This window comes from Micropterus dolomieu, linkage group LG01 (genome assembly GCF_021292245.1).
Source record: "Micropterus dolomieu isolate WLL.071019.BEF.003 ecotype Adirondacks linkage group LG01, ASM2129224v1, whole genome shotgun sequence".
Lineage (NCBI taxonomy): Eukaryota > Metazoa > Chordata > Actinopteri > Centrarchiformes > Centrarchidae > Micropterus > Micropterus dolomieu.
In genome coordinates, this window is record NC_060150.1 from 26,281,352 (window position 1) to 26,300,150 (window position 18,799).

Here is an 18,799-nt window from a genome sequence, read left to right on the forward strand (position 1 = left end):
TTGTTACCAACCTCACCTCCTCTGTGGTCACAACTGTCCTTTCTTTATAATTTAACTATCAAGATGTACAGTACAGGACAGAGCTGTAACCTGACAACTTAATACTGATCTTTTCCTCCGCTAACTTTCACCGCCACTTTGATGATGTTCGATGTTCTCTCTCTCTCTCACATTCGCTCATCCTTTGAAGAAGGAGAGGGACACAGCCATGCGTTCAGTGTTACCACGTTGAATATCTTTAATGATCGTGTGAAATTTTAGTAGCGGCGCTCATTCATTAAGAAGCGACAGTAGGCTTCAAATACGTTGCTAGAGACTGGTTTTAAAAAAGCCCTAAGCACGTTTTTTTTCAGGCAAGGGTCACAAAGGTTGCACTTTCGCACAGCTGAAGAATAAATCTGTTTTCTAATCTGTGGTATAATCCAAAAGACACTCGCAGCAATGACAGCTGCATGTTGGTCTTTGTAGTCATAATACAGCGAATTCTATTTGGACTAGCGAAAGAAAGAACTACACCACGGAAGGAAAAAACGCTTCTAAAGCGCTGCGGAAGCATTTTAGTGAGCAGTAGCGTTACATGGATGTTGGAAAATGAAGACCTGTTCAAAAATTATTTAAGACCTACAACACAAACTTCAGTGAGTTTAAGACTTTAAGGCCTTAAACTTTGAAATTTAAGACTAAAGTAGAGTATCCACCATTGTACAGCCGCTTCTTTCATAATGTAAGTCTATGGGAAAATGTCTGGTTTGGCCACTAGTAAAATTGGCTTAAAAGCACGGTGCACGGCGTGAGGGGTTGAAGGAAATGCAGTGCTACCAAGCCGACCAATCACACTTCTTGTGTTCTGCAATGCCGCGACATGTAGTTACATCTTTGGGTAAGTGCATGTCAGGCTACAGCGTAGAGTACAGCATAGGGCACGTGGCTATGCGTAGGCTACAGTGTACCTAGGGTGTAGATTCGACGGAGAAGTATAAACTGGCCTTAAAACTACATCACGGTTTGGTGGTGCAGTGCTTCACGTAAAGATTATATAGACCTTGTTTTTGTCTGTTTTAACATTAGCATTGTAATGTTGCCTTCTTTATCATTGACGAATCACATTGAATGAGGGTAAAAGGTGGTGTGTTTAATGTTTTTCCATCAAGAATACACAACAAAACCTAAAACGAGCAAACAATCCAGGCAGTTGTACTGGAAAAAGGTACGTTTAGGCCATCACCCATGCTATGGCAGAGGCAACACTTACTGTGTCTGAGGTCTTGCTGGGGTTAGAATGTGAGTTGGAGCTGTGAAGGGAACTGTGGTTGTGAGAATTTTCTTGTGGAGAATAACTGGTCCCTGCAACAAAACACAAGAAGAAGGAAAGACATCTTCAGTAACAGCAAATAATAATGTACCAAGTTCACAGAGACTGTGAAAAGCCTGACTGAGAAGTACAATAAAATGCCAACACCAGCCACCTATCCTCACTGAAAGGAAAGAAAAAATGTGGTCAAATATTAAATGTCTTCAACTTGTAGATGTTTCCTCAGTTACAATGAATATTCCTGTTGGTTAAAACAAAGTGTCAAGACAGCAAATAATGCTGTATGCACAATTTTGCAGAGTAAAAAAATGTTCTAATGGTGTGTGTTAGGGCTGGGCGATATGGACCAAAAAGTCATATCCTGGTACTGTTAGGCTGAATACCGATATAAAATTTACATCGGTATTTTTTGCTAACTGCTAAGTTGTTTCTTATTTCGCCATTTTAATTATACTTGAATCGGCCTCCTTCAGCTCTCTTCCCACTTACAGACCTAACGTACTTCTGTTGCAAATACGTCAGCGTAACGCTTTAAGGTAACTGTATTTTTAGCAGTAGTATTATGCTAGCTTGCCAGTGTATTCTGGTTCATTATCTCTCGTATTCAAATTTGTTGGTTTGTAAATGTTGCATTATGGGACTTCTGTCCTAAAATTCAGTCATAATTTTGATGCTGTTTTGGGTCCCCAAAGCTCAAAATCCACATCTAAAATCTCTTGAGTTTCACAATGAAATTCATGGCTTCCATTTTGGATTGTTAAAAAAAGTGCGTTTCCCATTTGTACGTGAGTTCCATGATAATGTACATTTGGCACCCTGTTTTAGAAGTGCTACAAAAGAGCATAGTGTTGCGGCATTACCATTTTCTCTTTTGTTTTGTTTTTTAAATAAACAGAAATTTGCAGTGTCATATCCCTAAGCTAAAACATCAAGATATATTTTAAGTCCACTGATGTAACAGCATTACCTACAACTGTTGCTACACTGGTTTGCATAACACAACACCCAAGTTAACAATCTCTGTCCAAGTACTAAGCTGGCTTCCTGATGATTCTGATCTAAACACGCCGCGAGACTGAACCTGCTTTTGCTTTACTATCTTCTCAGCTCTGCCCAACTACTATTAGATGCTACAAGTGTAAGCCCTTCAGGATATTTTGACATTTGCACAATTTGTGACAATTGTTCTGGTGGTTAATTATACATCGGTTAGGCAGACGACAGTAGGGAAGGCACTTGAAATAAAGGCCTCTAATGACAAGGTTTTCCTATATAGAGCACAATGAGAGGAATAATGCATTGAGCACCACTGTCCCTGCAAGTACGGCAATCAGCAGTCATACAGGATTAGCAGAATTCTGTGGCATGTCCATAGGTGTAAAATAAATGCTTCACTTTGTACAACTGTGGCATCTAACAGAGGATTCACTCTACTTTACTTGCAGATGTGCAATGAAAAACATAACATGAAAGTTGCCTGGTATCACAACAAATACATATTTGTCAATTTTGTTTTAATGCAAAAAACAAGATAACTGAATCTGATGAAAAAGAAACTGATTTGATTTTAACTCACTTTAAGCCAAACATGTCTGTCCCAAACTTTACTACAACACTCTGGGGCAAAACAGATTGACATCTCATTAAAAACAAAAGCTTTTTTACCCAGGTAAATAACAATAATTCTCACATCTGTGCACTGATGGACACTCACTGGTCACTGAACTTCAATAACTTGTTCTCATTACCCAAACCATGTTTGGAACTCGGGATGAAACGGTATGAAAATTTCATATCATGATTATAGTGACAAAAATTATCACGGTTATCAGTATTATCACGGTATTGTAAAAATGTGCCAAAAAATATTAAAATGTACTGATACAGACACTGAAACCATTTCAACAAGTTTTATATTGAAAACTACAAATACAATTGCCATTTTGTTTGCATAAAAAAATAAAACAGCAAATACCTTTTGTAAACATATGAAAATCATCTAAATGTGCATTATTAAGATTTTATACATTATATTAAATAGGTAATACAATGACCCCGTGGACAATTACATGAAAACAAACAAGTCTTTAGAAGACAGTGATAGTAACTGCAGTGAGACCCAAAAACTGACATAAATACAGAGGAGTCTGTAGCGTTTCTAGATGATGCTGGTTGGTTGACTAAACTGCGTAACGTGTTATCATGTGTAGTGGACGAATAGACTCTGCCGACACACGACGCACACAGCAACAGAACAAAGTGTAGCGTTTTTCCAATTGCAGCAACACTGAGAGCTTCAGTTTACACGCTGTTAGCAAGTCAGAGAGACAAACCAAAGCTAAAAGTTAAGTCACCCTGTGTTCACTATAAGGTTATTTTCTCATAAAAAACTAAAACACAACCGGACGTCAGAGACTGAAGAATCTCCGCAGCGTTGTCTTCCGCCGTGTTGTCATTGACCCAAACAAACCCATGTTGCATTCTGCGCGTAAGTCTGGGAGACGCTGGACAGTGTTTGCTGTGAGATTATAACAGCGCAGTTAACCGTACCCGGTTATCATGGTAATTTTAATGTGTACAGTAATAATAACCGTCGGGAATTTTACCATGGTTTACCGTTAAACCGGTAATCGTTTCATCCCTATTTGGAACAGCACATTCCAACATCTGGGCATTCAGGAGTGGTTACAGCCCAAAACAATGTTGCCTTGAGGTATGTTTCCAAACTCTAAAATTCATTGCTCACACAGGGTTAGAGAGCTCTGGGTCATTTTGGTTCATCCGGTCACCTTGTTGTTACATTTAATCCTACTCACCTTTGTGTAATTTCATCTGTTAAACTTGCAGATGAAAATACCAGAGACCATTCATTTAACCCATGGTCCCAACACAGGGTATGTTAGGATGGCACATATATGGGTTGACAACCTACATACACCTGCACTTAATTACAGGTAATTAAATAAAAATAACCTGTCAGGAGTCAATTTATACATCAGGACATCCAGGCAGTTTGGAGGGACTGTTCAGTTATATAAAGCCTGATCCACTTCTTATGTTTTGCTCTGTGTATGCCAGCAAAACTCTGCATTATACTCCACTGAAACACTGCAACCACAGTGTAGTCAGTGAGTGGCCTACAAGTGAACCACAGTGCACACAACACTAACAGCAGCCAGCAGTTTCAATTACTGATGCGTGTGTGCAAAAATAGCATCATTTAGACAAAAAAAACAAAACGCTCCTATTTCAGCAGGATTGTGTACGTGTACCAGACATATGAAGTGCTGCCGTTAGTGGAAAAATGCATTTGAACTTTGTTCAAAGAGAGGATGTTAAATCACGTCCAAAACTGATCCACAATTCCAACAAGGTTTCCCCATGGAAATTGGTTTTGGAAGGCGGTAAGCACTGCTCAAATTTCTGGAGATCCCAGTATAAAACTATTTAGTTGAAGTACAGTACATAAAATATTGATATTATATACATAAAGTTTGAACTGGAAGACACTTCTGAAATTGATGTGGTGCGATTAGCTAGGTCACTTCTTGAGAGAACAGTTGCCACTCCATTGGTCTTGTAGAACTACATAAACACACAGTACACTCGCAATTGCACGGTGTTGTTAAGCAATAGTGTGTCCTTTCACTCACAACCAATCTCTGGCTGGTTACAGACTTGGGCGGCTTGCACCCGCACATGAACTTGACAGGAGCCAAAAGTCTCATTTTAGCCATTATGGAATTAACTTAATTAGCTACAGCTGATATTAATCTACTCTAGGTGAAGTTTGATATTTTAACCAGTCGAAGCAACAGTCAGGCCAGCTACAAATGAGATGCTTTCTATCTGAATGTTTACTACATTGCTCTTCACCAATACTAAAAGAGCAAGACGAGATCAATCATAAGAAATTCATTAGCATCTGACCTTGGAGAGCCTAGTATACCAACCAGTAAATGGATTAAAAATGGAACCAGCTATCTGGACTCACCCTATTAATGTGGTTACTAGATGACTCTGCATTTCAGCTGTGGTAGGAGGCCTCCACAATAAACCACTACAGGAAACGCTGAAATATATTTAAATTGCTTTACTAAAGGAATTATTCTGAACTACAAATTTGATGATGGGGACATCCTTAGTTAGCAATTAGTGAGAATAGCTTTAAGTAATTAAGTATTACATAAATGTGGGCCTGTCATGATAATTACATTATTGACTTATAGTATGATATATGGACATGAGATTGATCATTTTTGCTGACCTCGATATTGCCCATTGTGTTTACATTTGTGTTTGTTTACATAAGATTGAACGTTAAACCATTTCAGCCAGTCACCCAGCTCTCTCCTCTCTTCTGCTCTCTGTGTCGAAGCAGGGCTCAGGCAGCTCCTACACACACTCATAGCAGATAGCGACAGGTTAAGTTAACATGTTACTCAAGGCGAATAGGTGTTTTTCCCAAAGACTGTCCAACTCCAGCCAGAAAGATTGTAACGCTGTAATGTAAGGCTGGATACCTTGCATGGCTCAGTCGTGTTCTGGCTGCAATGTGGCTGCCAGAGCTGATCACGCCCATTCTACACGCTTGTGATTCCACCAGATGCGCTGCAGTGAGTTTCAGAAGTGGCTCTCCGCTCCGTGGAGAAGCTGCATCAAGCAGCACAAAGCAGAGAATCCAGTGAGTTTTCAAAATTAAACACCCTGTACAGACTCCCGATTGTGTATCAACACCACAATTAAAACGCCAAAACAAATAAAAAAACAAAACAAAAACATTTGCATAGCCTACTTAGCCACGGTAGAAGCACAAAAATCAAGGACAAATTACCAAATCAACAAAATCTGAGCAAGTCAGCAAAATCCGGCAGGCAAAATGTTCTGTTTCTGAAATGCCCCCGTGGGGTATGAAGCCCACAGTGGACAGAACAAAAACAGGTCACAGAGAGCTGTGCCCGGTAGGAGATGCACAAAAAGGACAAATTAAAAACAAGTCAACACGTTGGGCAGGCAAAATTCTCTGCTCCTGATACGCTTCCAGTGGGATTTAAAGCTGCACAGAGGTGCAGGTTGTGTGTTTTTATGTCTGATTATTCTTAAGAATAAAAAATTCAGTTAATCTTTGAAAGGGTGTTATTTATTATGCTATTACATTACATTATATAAACCAATCACCCTTTCACAGCCCTTTGTGGCACAATGTCACCATTTTTTCGTAGCCAGAGCTGCTGCATCTTCCTGAAGAATACATGATTACATCTTCAACAGCAACTACACAGGTGGCATTTTGGCAATATTACCAGAGATGGTTAATAACAGACTACACATACCCCAGCCTGCAATTAAAAACAGTCATATGAAGGAAGCCAACAGCATATATAGACCTCTCACCTGCAGCTGAAATTACAACAGACCATTTAATGAGCTTACATGGTTTAACTGTCCTAAAAGCTTTTGATTCATCCTTTTTACACGGCACAGAACTCAGCTTGATAGAGGGAAAAAGAACTCTTATGCATGATGGTGGCGCATGACATCCATCAAATCACCCACTTGTTTTCTACAACAAATCCAACACAGCGCACACTGGCAGCATCTTTACACGTCAGAACACGCCACTGTCCTATCTCCCAGCGCCAAAACATATCAACTTTCAAGGACAGCAGAATATGCTCCTTGGACCAGCGTAGTGTTCTCAACGACTAGTACGGTCTGTATTAGGGCTGAACGATTTGGGAGGAAAAATCTAATTGCGATTTTTCTGCCAGATATCGTGATTATGATTCAATTTGCGATTATTATTTTTTTAAGTTCGATATTTAGTGCCAGTCTAATATTTGACGGAAGCCACGACAAGCAGCACAGAGCAGATGAACCGGAAAGGAAGTCAGACACACAGGCAGAGAGAATCCAGTCAATTTTCAAAATAAAATAAAAATCCTGGGGCCTGTACCACAAAGCAGGATTTGAGCTTATCCAGGTACCTTCGGGGTTAACCCTGGGTTTTCAGTACCACAATGGTGGTTCACTTCTTACCAGGGCAGATCACCATGGTAACTTACGCTGAACAGCTAACCTGCAGGTTATGCTCCAAATAAGAGATCAACTCTAAGAAAACGCCGCCTACTGACCAATCAGTTCTCTTGGAAAATGACATCATCATCTGTAGGAAATCCCACAGACTGTTTTATAGGCTGCTTTTATATTTGCTGTGGTGATACGGAGAAACTCTTGTAGGCTATAGCAATATCATCCTACAGAGACTGAACTGACTAAAAGCCTTAGGCTATTATAAGGCCTACAGGTTTTTACAGTAAGCCTACTAACTGCGTTTCACATTTTGTATTTGCTCCCCAGTCTGCTTCACACAGTCTGTCACAGCTGTTAAAATAAATGGATTTAATTTTTCTTAACATATGTGAGGCTGAATATTATGAGGGATATTGAAATAAATTTTAATATGAACATAGGCTATGTATTTTAGGTTAGTAGCTTTCTTATAGTCCTACTACAGAGACTGGTCATGTTCCGCCCCACCTTTTGCGATGTGTATTTGAGTAGTTTTCAGTAGCCTAAATGTTGAAATTCAGTCTTTCAACCACTCTTTGAGCACTTTTCTGAAGTTAATTTAGAACAATGTTTGAAACACTTGATGATGATAAATAAATTAGCCTAAAACATAATTTTGAAGTGACAAGAACTTTTTTAAAGTGAGATCGAGTCTTTCAATGTGGAAACGCTGACACACAGCCGAGCTGAAAGAATAAGGCTGATATTTTCATACAGCTCTTAAGAACACATCAAATCAACGCATTCTTATTATAGACTACGCCTCTTCACTTAGGCATTCACACTGTCTGCGATTTTCTGTCTCCCTGCATGTGTCAGCTGTGTTACTTATGCAGCATTCAGACCAAATGCAAATTTAATCCATGCAACGCCTTCCTCACAGGGGTTTTATTGCTGAGCGTTCACACACAATGCAATAACAGGAATAAACACAACTCGCCAATACTACAGCTGTATGAACCCGAAGTAAACATTTTGCTGTGATTAAATAGCAATAAACGGATCAAACTGATGCCGAAATAACTACAATATGATGCAGATTTGTTAAACATATGAATTCATGCTTTGTCAGGTCTGTCAGCAAGACAACAACTTCTAAAATGTTTGTTTTCTGAATGGAGTTTGGATTGATCAGGGCTGTGTTATGCTAACTTGGTCACAGTAAAGTAAAATGATAGCTGGAATAAAGTTACAGACATGTTTTCTGAACTCACCAGGTAGTTCAACTTCCTCGCTTTCTTTTCTCACAGCAATGTCCAGTTTTGTTCGTTTTTTTATATAAATATGAATTAGTAGTCCAACAGAGCTCTGCCTGCCAAACCATGATAACAGTGGAACCGGATGTGCATGGAAGCTAGCGGCTAAGAAGCTCGTGTGAAGATAAATCAACGTTGTAATCCCAAAAACTAAAGTAAAAAGCTAATTTCATAAAAAGCATTTACTCCAAACGGCGTAGTTGTCAGAGCATAATCCAGTCCGACTACAGGTGTTGATTTGTCCAAAAGCTGGAGCTCCGCTCTGCCCGGCCCTCTCCACACAAAGCTCTGAAGCCGTCGGTGACGTACGGACAATCTCAACGCTGATAGGCTATCTCGACTCAGCGTCAAGCGACTTTCTCGCTTGAGTTGAAAATATTCAACTCCAATTTCTTCCTTCGCATCACTGGCACTGCCCCCTTTGCAATGCTTCGCGCCGCCCAACAGGAAATCGCGTCTTTGCATTGACTTTGACATTGCCTCACCGCCCCGAACGCTCGCTTCGCTTTTGGTCTGAAAGCACCTTTAGACTATGTCGTATTTCTGTATTGTTACAGTTTGCGCTTCGTTTGTAAAATATGACGTTCTGATGCCAGTGGACTTGTTCATGTCTGTGATCTGCTGCTAACACCACCTCTTTGAGTTGAGTAACCGAGTTGATAACCAGCTTCGTGGTACCGCTTATATCGACAGCGATTGTTAGGGTTAGTTAAGCCAGATACCTAAAAGATATCCTGGGTGTATTGAACTCACTCCGTGGTAGAGGCCCCAGGTCACATATATAATAAATAATAATAAACAGTTAAAACAGACAAAAAAGAAACAATTCAACTATGTAGCCTACTCAACCACGGTAGAAGCACAAAAAGCAAGCACAACTGAACAAATTAACAAAATCTGAACACGTCAGCAAAATCAGACAGGCAAAATGCTCTTATCCTGAAATGCTCCATGTGGGATGTGTAGCCTGCACAGAGCGGAACAAAACGGGCTCACTGAGAGCTGTTATCTGTACTTAAAGCACACAAAATGACAAATAAACAACGCGTCAAAAACATAGGGCAGGCTAAATGCTCCGCTGCTTAAAGATCTCAGTGTGAGCTGACGCCGAACAAGACTGTGGCACAGCCGCTGCCTGTGTCTGTACGCCTGACGCCATGATCCCATGTTTTCCTCAAGTTTCATTTGTTGTTATAAAATGTACACACCCTGTGCCCACTCTGATTGGTGTGTAGGACCCATAGAAGCATGGTGCGTGTGATTGGCAAGCAGGTCATACAAGGATGAATACAGAATGAATTTTCAACTGCATTTCAAAGATTCATATGTGCTCATCTAAAGTACTAAAATGTTTCCAACAGTACTTTGGACAGAGCAACAATAAAAATTGTAAAAGAAAGAAAAAAAAAAAAAAAAGTAGTATTTGAGACTACTTATAACTGGAATATGGAGGGAACATCACTTTCACTACCCAGTGAGTTTGTTTGCCACTGCTGACCACCATACCAACCAGCTCAGGACTAGAGTTGCATTTAACAAACCTATAGGAACCAAAGCTTTTGAAATGTCTTACCAAATATAATTTGGTGCAGCTGTCAACATTTGCAAGCAACTTAACTTATGAACAACAAAAAATTAAAAAGATTTGGTAAAAATCCGTATTCACATTTCAGCTGTGAAAACAGATTTTTTTTTTTAATTTTGAGTAGCAGCCTACAATGTTCACAAGCTAAAAATGAGGTGAACAGAAGTGATCAACTAAATAATTTGACGCCGCAATCTGTCAGAAATCCTCAATAAGCTCAATCAAATTTGACACATGGCTTATTTTGTTTTGGTATCCACCGACTCCTAAAAATAATTAGTTGGGTCTATAGCTGCAAAACACTCCGCTATGTTCACTAGCTAGTTGCTAACTGCTTGTCTGCTATTTGACGCTGGGAAGGTAGTGTACAGTGGGTATATTATTGATGGCTTTGTGAGAATAGCTGCCTGCTGCGGCTAGAAACAGGGCTAATGACAGTGGTAAGAGTAAACCAAAACAGTAAAGCTGTGGGCCAGAAAACAATGAGCTGGAAGATACAGAAACGTTCCACAGAGCTGAGAGGGACTGTTGAGTGGGGTGATAATTATCTGTGGGTTCATCACTACAAGCAACACCTTTAACATACCGAAACTGTCAGACTGAAAAAAAAGTCAGTCATCCAATGTAGTCTTTGTGTTTTTTGCAACGAACAATTATATCAACACTGTTTACATCTGTATTCTTCTTTTCTTCAGTCAAGTCGTAAATTAGTTTTTTTGTTCAATTGTGTTATGTAAAACGACACTTGGTTGATTTGACAGTGAAACATAAAATAAATAAATATATATATTATATATATATCACCAGTTAACACTACTTGTATGACAACCACCTGACCTGCAATGTAATGACACACGAAGCTGATAGTAGAAACATTGATGTTGTCTAAACCAAAAGGCACTCATTATGAGTAGTCAAAGTCCATAACCTTAAACTAATAACAGAAGCCTGCTGAAATAATCAAAGCTCTTACTTTGGTACTGTTGCTTTTTAAAGCCCGTGTTAGTGTCTGAAGCCTTAGACACCATTTCAATGCCAGAGATATCAAAATAAAATGCAACACAGTGTCTCTTAAAACCTGTACACAAATTATTTTTATTTATGTTCCTCAGGGTCATATTTTCAACTGTAGATCTACAATGTAACCCACCCCATTGGCAACATCTCTACCGGGCCTCTGTTAGCGAGGGAAACCCTGCAATACTATCCATAGTCACTAGACACACAGAACTGTGAGTGTGGCTGTTCAACATTAGTTCAAAAATGTTTCATTAATGTATCACTTTGAAAAACTAACTAAACAAAACATCATGTTATGCAAACTCCCCTCTAGCAACTCAACAGTATTCTAACATTTAACTAAGATTATACATTCCAATAATGCTTTCTCATACACTGCATGGATGGATCAAACTGACGGTCAATTGATAAACTTTTGAGAAAAAATAGAATATTTTGTTTCCTTATGTTTATGTTAAATAAAAATACTGTATCTCCAACAAGATTAAAACCAGTCTAACTTTGACTTCCACTTTCCATCACTGAAAAAGCACTTTTCAAACATCGATAAAATATCCTTCTGACATACTGTCAGTGACCAGCTAATGTACACATTCAGGTATATAACCCCTACACAATGCTAAAAGACACAAATCCCCTCTCACAAGATAATTCCTTCAATACCTGGATGCTTGGGCTGTGTGTGTTTTTGGGACTTACTTTTCACTACACAGCATTAGTATCCAAACACATTCACAAAACATCTAAGGTTAGTAACAATTATTAAAACCACAATGGCTGTTAAACCAACTGCTGACAGCCGTGGTTTGTCCAACTGGTAAAAATAAAACACTTCTTGATTTAATAGAAATTCAGTTGGTTGCTGCTCAAGTTCGTCTGTGCATCTATTTTCTGTTTGGTCCAAACTACAACAGCTGGGATATCTACTACTTCATCATATAAACACGCATAAAGCAGACTTTACTTATGTCAGAGGGTAAATAAAAATAAGTTTCAGTGTTAAAGCTCTCAGTTTTAAAGGTAGCACATTAGTAGGAAAAGCAACCCCCTGTTTCTGGCTTACATGGCAGCATTACACCCTTTTGATTCTCAATAACAACTGTGTCTCACCTCCATCCCTGTCTCTGGCCCGGTGTGTGTGGACAGCCTTTGCTCTGCTGTGCCCTGTGCTGTCGACGTGTTTGTTATCAGGGCTGTCAGACCTCTTGAGCATTTTGCAGGGAGGAGTGACATCTGATGAGTCTCGCATCTTTTCATGTCGGTGGTCCCCTCCTGGATGGCTCTTGGACGAGTATTTGAGAGTCTGTAGACACAAATCCAACACCTCACTACAATCTAGTATCTTGTGTGTACAATTATTTCATCCTTTTGTCATCATCATGATGAGGTTTCTCAAACCAGTGTTAGCATCTTGTTCAACATCAAGTTTGGCTGCTCAACATACTACAAATACTTATGCATCCTTGTTTTAAAATTTCTGGAATTAATTTGCAGGGCTAATCTCCATTCATGTAGCTATATTATTCATTATTTGAAAGCAGCAGCTTTGTCTCTGTTAGCTCTTTTGTTTGCAACATTACAAAGTAGCCGTATGCTAGAATGGCTGTTCAGTAGTTTCTCACTTGGTAACAATATATTTATATAACGTTATGCTGACACATTTATCATTTCTGATAATGACAAAGTAAACAGACAGTTTTAACAGACAAATTAGTGTTAGCCTTCGTTTGTGCTTATTAACAACATAATGAATTTAATTGTTAGTACATTAGTTTACAGTATATCTTTCGAGCAAGTTGATGTTTCGAGAGCTTAGCTAGCTATATCCTTAAAATGACAGATTGCGGTCAGGCCCTAATCGGACTGGCTAGCATGCAAGCTAACAGTAACAGGCTATCATTAGCTTTGAGCTTCAATAAAACTATCCCGTACATTTTACGAAACAGTTGAATTCGACGAATACATTGAGTATATGTTGTCTTTACTTGACAATATTTACATTTGGAAATATTTGCAGCGCCCAGAATGAAATTTCAAACCTAATCGTTTACTTTTTCACTTTATTTTCCGCACTGACTGGGGCCTGCTGTGCTCTTTAGAAGCCTGAACTAGAGTGTCCATTTTAATCTTATTTGCTGCTAGCAAGCTAGGGTTAGCTAACAAGTACCTGATAGGGCTGAGAATCTCTTCGGTCGCACCTGCAAATATAAAGAAAACAATTGTGAATATGAAGCTTGTAGTGTCAACGTTGAGTAATAGTTCAAAGTGCTGCAACAGCTGAACGTGCAAGTTTCCAAACACTTATTTTGGTTTCAATAAAAATGGCGGATTGTCAAAGCGTAGCTACGAGGAAAAGGAAAATCTGAATAAGTAACGTTAAAAAGATGTTTACCCATCGCCGAGTCTCGGTTGTTTCCTTGCATACATTACCATCAATGCCGTGTTAGTGTGTTTGGAGTGGGATGTGAAAGATTGATAACGGTACTATGTTTTCTTGTTGATTCAGCGACCCGAAATCGTCAATTATTTCAACCTAGCTAGTGGGTATTTCAATGCTATCGGCAGCACTGGTCGGAAGAGCGCCCTCACTCAGTCCATCTCCCACTCAGACACATACAGCCGAGTATCTATCTGCCGAGGAAACGTAGCAGTGGAGCTGCGCTCAGGGTTGCCAGATATTAGACATTCACCAGTATGCGAAGACCTGTCTAAGTCATTACTAGCACGAAAAATGTCAATCATGGTATGTCATTTAACAAACAAGAGGTGCTATTGTTTGTTGGTTTATATGTGCATATTCTTCTTTCATCAACTACTACTTACACTAAAATATTTACACATTTCCTTAATAGGCACTGTGTTTGTAACACAAATTTGGGAGGAATACAATTTCAAATCCCCAAGAACGTTCAGGTGTCAGGATTATGATTTTGTCAATGGCGCTCCCATGTAATTGAGTATTTCAGAAAACCCTATCAAATACGAATGCCAAATGTGGGTATTGTACATAGCTGGCAACCTTGACTGCAACCCCCATTCTCCACCTCCCCCTTCCGATGGCAACATCCGGGACACAGTGGCTGGAGTGGAATCAAGTCGTCTCAAAAACTTGTAGCCCTAACCCTTTCATTTTTGCTGTTGCGTTTGATAAAATATAATCTACAATAAAAAAAACCCAACTATTATAATTATTATTATAAATTATTAAGGTAGTCAATTTGCAATCATGCAATAATGTTTTATAGGCCAATAAAGGCAAGCAGTGACTTGTTCGCTCCTGACATCTAGTGGTTATACATTGACATCGCAGGCAAGGTAAATTAATACTAAATACTCCCATATTCCCCGAGGGATTACAACCTTTGCTGTGATAATTGTGTAACTACAGACTATCCACCAAAATGATATCATGATTACTATATGTTCGCATCACAAATCCCATTTTCACGTTATAAGTAACAACATAGCTATATATCTAAGACGAAGCATTACAGAGTACCACAAGTACCACCACTTGGGCATTTTCCTGGAATCCAATGATAATTTTCAAGTCCAGCCAGTTGAAATGAAACAGCAGTCTCTTCACATGCTGTGGCTGTGACCAGGTTGTATTGATGGTTCAGAGTGAGTATCTGTCAGAGGAGGGCTACTCGGCCCATTGTTCTCAGTCAATATATCCCACATAATATCCCAGGCTGAGGACAAAAGAAGCTGTGGTTCAGCGTTTTGGAACACAACGCACTTAAATGTAGTGACAAGGGGGAACAAAAGGGGGTGCTTCTATTGTAAGCACATTTCTGGAACTCGTTCACACACACTCACGCAGCCAGGCGGATAGCCACACAAACATATTTTTCTGAGTCTGTATGCTCAATCTTACAGATGCTGTCTGCTTTTTATAAAAAAAAGAAACGACTGAGAAAGATTGCTCAGGAAGAGAAAGACTCGTCTAACTAAAGCTTTTTTAATACATTTTATTTACTTTTTCAAAAGAATCCTTCGGTAGAATAAACCCATCCTATACAAAGTGCCTTTTCTGGATTTGAACACTTGTTGCTTTCTGTCTCAACAAGACCTGTAGGGGGAGCTATCAAACCACTTTAACATCACTAGTATCAAAGCAACAAAACTGAACCAACTGATACCCACAACTTACCCCACCAAATAATTGTTCTCTCAGGGCCAGGGTATAAAAACTGGTTTAGCAGCTGACAAAACATATAAAAACATCAAGACAAAACATTGGAATATATTAGAAGCATGGTGCATCAAAATACCAAACAAAACAAAACATATGAGCAAAAATAATTTGTAGTCAGTGATTTTATACACAGAGCCACCACCATATGTGCAAGTAGAATTAAAAGTTCTGTTTGACATTAGGCACTGTCTGGCCCTGCAGGTATACATTAATAAACCATATGTGCCGGTAATTCATGTTGAATATGACTGAAGGCAGTTGGCCCATCTTTTAGCGATGTACAGTCGCCATCCTTTATTCAATTCAATTCAATTTCAATTCAATTTTATTTATATATCGCAAAAAACAGTTATCTCATAGCACTTCTCATAAAAGTGCAGGTCTATAAACCGTACTCTGTGATATTGTGTTTTATGTCAATGTTTTGCTGTGTTTTTTACCTTTATGTTTTGTAAATTGCAGTTTCTTATGAATATGTATATATTTCTATAAAAACTATTTCTCAGAGAATGGTGCTGTCCAAGTGCAATTGTTTTGGTGTCTCCTTTCGGCGGAGAAGCGAATTTACAGCGTAGGCATTAGCTGGTGATTGACAATACCACAAACCAATAAAAATACAGGACTCAACCAATGGGCACGCCTTAATATAATACCGACCAATGAACGAACAGATTGGGCGGCCTCTGTAGCGAAACCCCTGTACGGCACAGATCTCTGAACAGCTTTGTGTTGTCACAAATCCAGCCGTTAACGTTGCGTCTAAATAAACAAACCGTTTCCAAATCAGCCCCTTGACAGACCTCTTTATCTGTCTTGGAGAGTGGCACAGCCGAGGCGTAACATTTTTGAAAGGTTGTGTTTAGGAGACAGCGGAAGAGAGCGTGGAGGACTTAAGGAGCTTTTGAAGGAACGAATCACGTTTTCTAAAGGGGAAAATCAAACAACTGAAAGTTTTATTGTCGAAGGAGCCTTTGGAGTAACATTGTGACCAGCAAGAAACCATTCAACTCCGACCTCCGATGCAAAGTGAGTAACGTTACCAACAAATTGTATCTCGCTAAACACTTGTATCATTATTGTCAAGCCGATGAAAACAAAGAGGCTGTTACAGTGTTAATTAAACAGTCGAAAATATCCTTATGACTTTATGGGAAATGCAGAGCATGTAGCTATATGTTAATACGACTAATGACAGAGCAACAGTACTGTATTAACGTTACTCGGCTTGTGTGTAAGTTACTCATGGGCTAATGCAGTAATTTAACCTAACAGCGAACTTGTTGCTAATAGCGAGGTGCATTAATAATAATAATGTAACCTTCTGGGAGCCTAGCCATTGATGTACATACTGAAAAAGTACGTTACTTATTAGAAAAGCGTACCCTATGCACACTCATGTGCAATTATTCACTAATATGACTTTTTAGTGACATTTGTTTCAATAAAATTTCACCTGGCATCTCTTGTAGAGTTTCCGTGGGAAAGTGAATATAGCTTTGGTGAAGGTCTAATATTTTTGCTTTGTAATGTTATAGTAATGCTAAAAAGTACAAAACCTACCCTAGAACCTCTTGTGACCGTACAACTATAATAGTCTAAGCATGCTAATAGACACACAAACCATAATGAGAATATTTCCTCGTGACACAACCCCTCAACTTCCACAAACACACACACCCACACCCTAATCGCACGGAGTTCCTACTCTCCAGGAAGTACAGTATGCCATGTAGCATGGCCAGAGGGAATACAGAGCCCTTGTGTCCTGCATAGTCAAGTGTGGTGACCCAGAGCTTGTCACTGGCTGACAGCACCAAGCCTCTGAGCTGACTGCTCACTGGGAGACTCAGCACTTGGCCAGCTTCCATTACAACCCAACACAGCCATTTGTTTTGCATACTTTTAATTTGTATATTATAATGAAGTGGGACACCCTGTGTTTTGTCTTACATCATTCCTTCATAACCACTGTTGCATGAGGATATGCTGTGAAATGAATGTTATCACATGGGATACTTAAGACCCTTGTGTATCTTTACTTTGACATGAAAATGCCTAATAAGCCTCTCAAAAGCCATAATATCATCTATTTCTTCATGTGGTATAAGAAAATCAGAGAGACCCAAGACGTCAGTAGTAATTTTGCATTCCATTAAGTCATTTGTTCCACTGGACAGAGTCTGCATACTTCTTGAATGCACACATGGCCATCATTCAGCAGAAGTGCTGAACTTGATCTTTAGGCGCTGGGGGAAAAAAGTTAATTCAGATGTTAAACCGCTTGTACAACTAAGGTTGGAAGAGCATCGTTACAGGTAAATTAGTCAACCAAGAAACTGCATTCCTTGTTACAAAGCATACTGTTTTCAAAACATTCCATATTGATCAGTGTCTAATAGTGTGTAGCTTCATTAATTAGAAACCTCACTGCTTACTTGACAGTGTCTGCATGATGTCCCATTATTCATTAATGTTGCTTCCTGTTGGTCTCCTCGTCACTGTTATGGCGCTCTGGCTGTGAGAAAAAGAGAACTACAGTAAGAGGATGACCTTCTCTCTCTTGTATTTGAATGCCACTGAAGGGGATCTTGAGAAAGCTGACATTTCTCTGTGTAAACTCTGAAACCTCAGTGGTTTGTCTGCCTTTTTGGCCAGCCCCTACGCTCTCACTGGGAATAGCCTAATTCTTCTTTTAAATCTTGCCTACAAAAAGGTGGTTGGTCTTTAGTCTGTGTCCCAGCTGTGTAGGGAGAGTCTCTCAGGAGAAGTATTTTAGTCCAGTTCATTTCTCCGGCTTTCTCGTTTATGAGGTTAGTAGCTTCCCATCCTGACAAGTGTGTGACGGTTTCATTATGCCCTTGCTTTACATGTAAATGAGCTCATAGTCTCTTTAATGAAGTGATTGGATACATCATACAAGAGGTAAATGTTTGTAAGAGCTGCAAAGGTTTGCTACCTGGAAATTGTCTTGGCTGGCCTGTGTGAGTGCCCTTGTGACATGAAAATAAAAGCTTGTTTCTTGATTTTTGTGTCCTCAGTGCCAGAGTGTGTATATGGAGGCAGTCGAGGTCAGGGTGGGGTTGGATGCGGTGGCCCAGACGAGGCCCGTGTAGGAGACTTTGCCCTGTGTTGGTGTCTGAACAGGTGTCTCTGCGCTGCAGCTCTGCATAGCTCACATTCCCAGGGTTTTGTTCCTGGCGTGGAGGGTCACTGAGTAGGGAGGCAGGGTGTGGGAACTAAGAATGCTATGCGCGCAAGGCTCAACTCCCAGAATTCATCCAAGCAACCTGCTGATTGAGACAAACACTTCCTGTCATTGCAACAGCCCGGCTTGTGTTGATGAGAAACTGTCA

The 18,799-nt window shown here is 39.6% G+C and overlaps 2 protein-coding genes across 2 annotated transcripts in view; one reads left to right on the plus strand and one right to left on the minus strand.

Moving 5' to 3' along the window:
* Positions 1-13,875, minus strand: part of waca (WW domain containing adaptor with coiled-coil a) — a 35,058-nt gene extending 21,183 nt beyond the window's left edge. The window contains exons 1-4 of the mRNA XM_046062681.1: positions 13,638-13,875; positions 13,413-13,443; positions 12,356-12,548; positions 1,253-1,344 (exon numbers count right to left, since the gene is read on the minus strand). Of these exons, the coding sequence (XP_045918637.1) occupies positions 1,253-1,344; positions 12,356-12,548; positions 13,413-13,443; positions 13,638-13,678 (357 nt within the window). The 5' untranslated portion in view covers positions 13,679-13,875. The remainder of the gene's footprint in view (positions 1-1,252; positions 1,345-12,355; positions 12,549-13,412; positions 13,444-13,637) is intronic.
* Positions 13,876-16,176: 2,301 nt separating this feature from the next.
* mpp7a (MAGUK p55 scaffold protein 7a) overlaps positions 16,177-18,799 on the plus strand; it is a 151,082-nt gene continuing 148,459 nt past the window's right edge. Inside the window, exon 1 of the mRNA XM_046062724.1 lies at positions 16,177-16,472. The gene's annotated coding sequence lies outside the window, so the exon portion shown is untranslated. The remainder of the gene's footprint in view (positions 16,473-18,799) is intronic.